This window comes from Mandrillus leucophaeus, unplaced genomic scaffold (assembly GCF_000951045.1).
Source record: "Mandrillus leucophaeus isolate KB7577 unplaced genomic scaffold, Mleu.le_1.0 Scaffold151, whole genome shotgun sequence".
NCBI lineage: Eukaryota > Metazoa > Chordata > Mammalia > Primates > Cercopithecidae > Mandrillus > Mandrillus leucophaeus.
Genome location: NW_012101488.1, coordinates 1,275,348 through 1,275,915, shown reverse-complemented (window position 1 = coordinate 1,275,915; position 568 = coordinate 1,275,348). Strand labels below are relative to the sequence as shown.

Sequence of the window (568 nt, the reverse complement as noted above, 5' to 3'; positions counted from 1 at the left end):
GGGATCCTCTCCTAACAGAAACATTGGAGAACACAGGATCCTTACCTCTCTGCACTCTTCTGAGACCTGGCAGATCTGAGAATAAGCTTCAGCAATGACAGTGGCCCTGGAGAGCACAGGAAGTCCCTCAGGAGGGGACTCTCCTCCTTCCACCCCACCCCCATTCCACCCCACCCTTCCTCACCCCAACTCACTTGCAGTCCAGCCCTCCCCCAGGAGGTAAATCTGGGATGTCCTCTGAGGCCAGAGTCCTGAAAACTGTGTTCAGGCTGGGCAGCTCCTGAGCATCGGCACACAGTTCTGAGAAAGGGTCAAGAGTTAGGCTGGGCACAAGGGTGCAAGCCTGTAATCCCAGCACTTTGGGAGACCGAGGTGGGCAGATCACTTGAGGCCAGGAGTTTGAGACCAGCCTGGACAACATAGTGAAACCCTGTCTCTACTAAAAATACAAAAATTAGCTGGGTGTGGTGGTGCATGCCTGTAATCCCAGCACTTTGGGAGGCCGAGACGGGCGGATCACGAGGTCAGGAAATCGAGACCATCCTGGCTAACACGGTGAAACCCCGTC

General features: G+C 55.1%; 1 protein-coding gene across 1 annotated transcript in view; it reads right to left on the bottom strand.

The window, feature by feature from the left end:
* Nucleotides 1-568, bottom strand: part of PPM1N (protein phosphatase, Mg2+/Mn2+ dependent, 1N (putative)) — a 10,195-nt gene that overhangs the window by 7,162 nt on the left and 2,465 nt on the right. The window contains exons 4-5 of the mRNA XM_011975144.1: nt 195-300; nt 46-106 (exon numbers count right to left, since the gene is read on the bottom strand). Coding sequence (XP_011830534.1) covers nt 46-106; nt 195-300 — 167 coding nt within the window. The remainder of the gene's footprint in view (nt 1-45; nt 107-194; nt 301-568) is intronic.